The 4,272-nt window shown below is 57.4% G+C and overlaps 1 protein-coding gene across 1 annotated transcript in view; it reads left to right on the plus strand.

Moving 5' to 3' along the window:
- The first annotated feature begins 2,143 nt into the window (after nucleotides 1-2,143).
- NDUFS6 (NADH:ubiquinone oxidoreductase subunit S6) overlaps nucleotides 2,144-4,272 on the plus strand; it is a 7,226-nt gene continuing 5,097 nt past the window's right edge. Inside the window, exons 1-2 of the mRNA XM_011373902.2 lie at nucleotides 2,144-2,312; nucleotides 3,211-3,264. Of these exons, the coding sequence (XP_011372204.1) occupies nucleotides 2,181-2,312; nucleotides 3,211-3,264 (186 nt within the window). The 5' untranslated portion in view covers nucleotides 2,144-2,180. The remainder of the gene's footprint in view (nucleotides 2,313-3,210; nucleotides 3,265-4,272) is intronic.

Genomic DNA, 4,272 nt, shown 5'->3' on the forward strand with positions numbered 1-4,272 from the left:
GCGCGGGGTCAGCAGCCCGCACGCACCCGCACCCGCTGCCGCGCAGACCCTGAGGGTCACAGCTCGGAGTGGCCCGCGCTGCGGGGCCGGGGCGGCCGGAGCACTTAGCAATACCGCCCACTGTGCGAGCCCCAGCGTGGCCGCGAGGGAGCCCCCCGCGGACGCCCTGTCCCCACTTTGAAATAATTAAGCCAGGGCGACGGGCTGACTGACTTGCCCTGCTCTGTCAACAAAGGTGGCAACGAAGCCCCGACCCCAGTCCCGAGCTCCCGGTCCGGGCCACTTAGGGGCTGAAAAGGCCACCGTCCCCACGACACCAGCGACAGCAAGGCCCGGAGCCCACGTCTCGGAGGGGGGTCCACCTCCTCAGGGAGGCGGGGTCACCGATTCTACGCGCAGTCCGACCCCGCTCGGGTTTGGTGATGGACAGGATGAGGCAGAGCTGGCCTGGTGGCGGGGTAGAAACATCCGGGACAGCACCGAACCGCGGCGGGGCCGCTTCCCGGCGGAGGCCGAGCAGGGTTTCCCGGCGGAGGCGCGCTTGCGGCCGCCGCGGGCCTCGACCCCACACCGGCAAGGACCCCTCGGGGCTCGCCTACCGCCCGCGAGGTCCGGGACAGACTCGCCCCACACCGTCCCCGCGACCTCCGACCGCGGCCCAACGGGGAAACTGAGGCCGGGGTCTCAAGGCCGCGTCCTCCCGCAGCCCCGGCCCGGGTGGCGGCTCCAGGAGAGATCCGAACCCCGGCGCCCTGCCGCCACCAGGGCCCGCAGCCCAAGGAGGCCCCCGGGACCCCTGACCTGAGAAGAACCAGCCAGCCCTGACCCTTCAGCAACGCGCCTTGCGCTCCCCGCGCTTGCGCAGTGGGGCGGGGACGCCGCTGCCAGGAGTCTGCGCCGGAAAGAAAGATGGCGGCGGGGTCACGTGGCAGCCCTTTCCGTGGGCGCAGAGACTGAGGACGCCGGGCTCCTCCCCCGCCCGCCTTTCTTCCCCAGGGCTCTGCACCTCCCACCCAGAACGACACTCGCCACTTGGCTCCTACGATCGGGGGGCTATTAGGAGGATGCAAAAATGGGAACAACAAAGAAGTCACAACCAAGGAGACATTTTAAAAACTGACAAATACTAATGTCAAAACAAAATCTGGAAAAACCACATGCTTGTATTATGCGGACATCCTAGGAAACGGTGGCGAGCCTCACGGAAACGAGTGGAAATAGACAATAGTCCTAACTGGTTTCTGTTAAATGTCTTTTTTCTTCCAACATTTTATTATGTAACATTTCAAACAGAAAAGTTGACAGACTTCTATACACCCACGTACCCACCACCCAGATTCCACCACTAAGTCACTACACCAGCCTTCCGGGGGCGTGTCCGCAAAGGTGCGCTGCGGACACGGTGCGCCTGCCCAGGTGAGCTCCGGGCCTGCCTCTGTGCACTCGTCTGTGGGCGACTCTTTTTTCCAGATTTTCAGGGCTTCTCGCGTCTAATCACCTTGCCGGCTTCTCCTCCACCTCCCCGGAGTGGAGTCCAGGCTGTAGGTGCCCTCAGCTCCCGGGGAAGGGGGAGTGCACGACCCCAGCCCAGCTCCGAGCTGAGTCTGCCCCCACCGCGCACCCCCTGCCCTCGCCTGTCCCGTCGGGTGTATGCACAGGAGGTTCCAAGGACCATTAAAGCAGAGGCGGGAAGCGCCGGGACGCCAGCTAGGGTCCTGGCAGGTGTGCTCCAGAACAGAGGGCCTGTCCGGGGCTGGTCGCTTGGGGTTGGGGATGACATCGGTTATGCTTTACTGGTTGCTTCCTTGGATTTCCGCAGAAATCCCAAAACAGGATATCCAGGAGGGATTCTTCAGCAAAGAAAACATGTTATGTATGTACCCCCATAATTATTGATGACCATCGAATGCAAACAATGCGTCTTCACTTTGCATCTTCCTCTGCCCTTCCCCTGGTAAGAATCATCGAGCAGCCGCTAAGTACTAAAGATGCGTGAAAAGTTTCTCGCCTTTTCAGGGATGAGGCCTGACTCCACCCGCCGCACCGTTCCTGCCAGAGCGCAATGCGCGTGCGCGCCTCTCTAGGGCGCGATAAGTCCCGACCGCGCGGGTCCCGCGGAAGCTGTGCGCATGCGCCGGCGCGGGCGCGTCGACGCGCCGGGTCAAAGGTCAGGCCGCAAGATGGCGGCGGCGGTGACCTTCTGCCGGCTGCTGGGCCGGAGAGGTGCTACGGCGCTAAGCGTGCCCCGGGGCGCCAGATGTTTCGGGGTGCGGACCTCGCCGACCGGGGAGAAGGTCACGCACACCGGCCAGGTAACCGCTGCGGTGCAGAGAGCGTCCAAATGGGCGGAGCCCCGGCTCGGCCCCCGGCTTTCCTCTACCTCCAGTGCCCCAGGTCCTTCCGATGCCCCCCGGTCTTTCAGACCCCAGGCCCACGGACGCCCTTCAGCCCCTGCTCTCGCCAGGCGACCCCCGCGGGCTCGCCGCCCTGGTCCGTGGGTCGGGGTCGCGGAAAGCTGGCGGCTGAGTACCGCGTGGGTCCCCTTTCCGATGGCGGTCGAGCTGTGCTTTTGTCGCGCACACTAACTGACGTGCGTGGGAACGGGTGCCACGGTGCTGAAGTTAGCGTGTTCGCAGATTATGTGGTCTCATCCTCAGCGTCCGCGATCTCTAAAATGAGGCGGTTGCTGCTGGTCACTGGCGGGGAGGCTCCGGGTCCGACTCAGAACTGCCGATTCTGTGGGCCGAACCTTTTTAATGTTTGTGTGATGTGATAGTAGCTAATATATTTAAATAACTTGAGAGTCTACTGTAGTCCAAAACACAAAAACAGCGTTAGACTGTAATCATAAGGCAAAAAATGAGAGAGTAAGTACCTGTATAGTTGAAGTGTCACACAGCAGATTTAGAGGGGACACAAGCTTTCGGCCATATGTAAAGGACACGGGGGTGGGGGCAGGATGCCTTCTCTGCCAGAATTTCTCCCCTGTGCTCACCCGCTCCACCTTGCTACCTTCCAGTTCAGATTATTGCCCTGTCATCTTAGGTGTCTTGCTGAAAAATATCTCCTTGTTGTACAACTTTGCCCCTTATGAGTTTGATTGTGAATGGTCTAAACCTTAAGAGAAACACTTTTCTGTAAGTTTTACGATTGCTATTAAGTGACCTGTTTCAGAATCAGGCTGTAAAAGTCACATATGGTCCTTTTCAGGTTTATGATGATAAAGACTACAGGAAAGTTCGATTTATAGAGCGTCAGAAAGAGGTAAGTAAACACTAGTGAAAAAGAGAAACTTTCATAAAACCTTTCTATAACCAACAAGAAATAAAAATTAATATGAAAGATTTAAATAATTTTCCTCAAATTGTGAGCACCCTAGAAGCTCTGGAGTTCTGCGTTTTTTCCTAAATGTTAAATGTGTATTTCTGGTTTGTTTTTTCCCCTCCTGCAGTATGTAACGCAACGTCTTGTAGGTGTAATTCTGGTTTACATATAAACGAGAGTGGTCTTTTCCTTCACTTCTGTGCGGGATGCCCCAGAGACCGTCGCCCTAGAGTAAGTTTTGTCCTTGGTAGTCACTTCAAGTCAGTCCTTGCTCTTAGCCAGCCTGTTGGTTCTTCTTGTTAAGCCTCAGCTTTTCCTGAATTGAGTTTCTCCTTCCTCTGATCCTGGTTACGTTTTCCATTCCCAAAGTCGGATTTTCTGCTTCCATTCCCGCTTGGTGGGAGTGGTTGGGCAGGGGCAGTGTGGTGGAAATGGGAGGCTGGGTGGAGCAGTTCGAAGCAAGTTGGTCCTGGGGTTGACACTGCGGCCCGGCTCCCTCTCTCAGCCCTTCTGATGCCTTAGCAAGCACCTGGGTCTGTCACAGACGCCTCTCTGCTGGAAATTGTCCTGTGGCTTCTGGTGTCTGGTTGCCATAGCAAGGGGCATCAGGGAGCAACGTAGGAGCAAAACCAAATAAAATCAATATTGAAGGGGCAGAAGAGTGCTGACGGTGTCACCGCGCTCTCTGTCAGCTCACCCCGGTCCTCGGTCCCGAACTGGCTGTGAGCCTCATCCCCACCCAGCCGGGCCTCCCTGGGGCCGTTTCCAGTTCGGGATTGTGAGTGTCCAGGGTCGCATCTTCAAGCTGTAAAGGTGCACAGCACGTCTGTAAGTGATAAGTAGGAATTCTGCTCTGGCTTTCGTTCTCACAACAAAAACTTGGTGTTTAGTAATATTTGAAAATTGTTTTGGCTTCCAAGAGACATTTTAGAAGACTTTAGCTATGCG

Source organism: Pteropus vampyrus, unplaced genomic scaffold (genome assembly GCF_000151845.1).
Source record: "Pteropus vampyrus isolate Shadow unplaced genomic scaffold, Pvam_2.0 Scaffold235, whole genome shotgun sequence".
Classification (NCBI taxonomy): domain Eukaryota; kingdom Metazoa; phylum Chordata; class Mammalia; order Chiroptera; family Pteropodidae; genus Pteropus; species Pteropus vampyrus.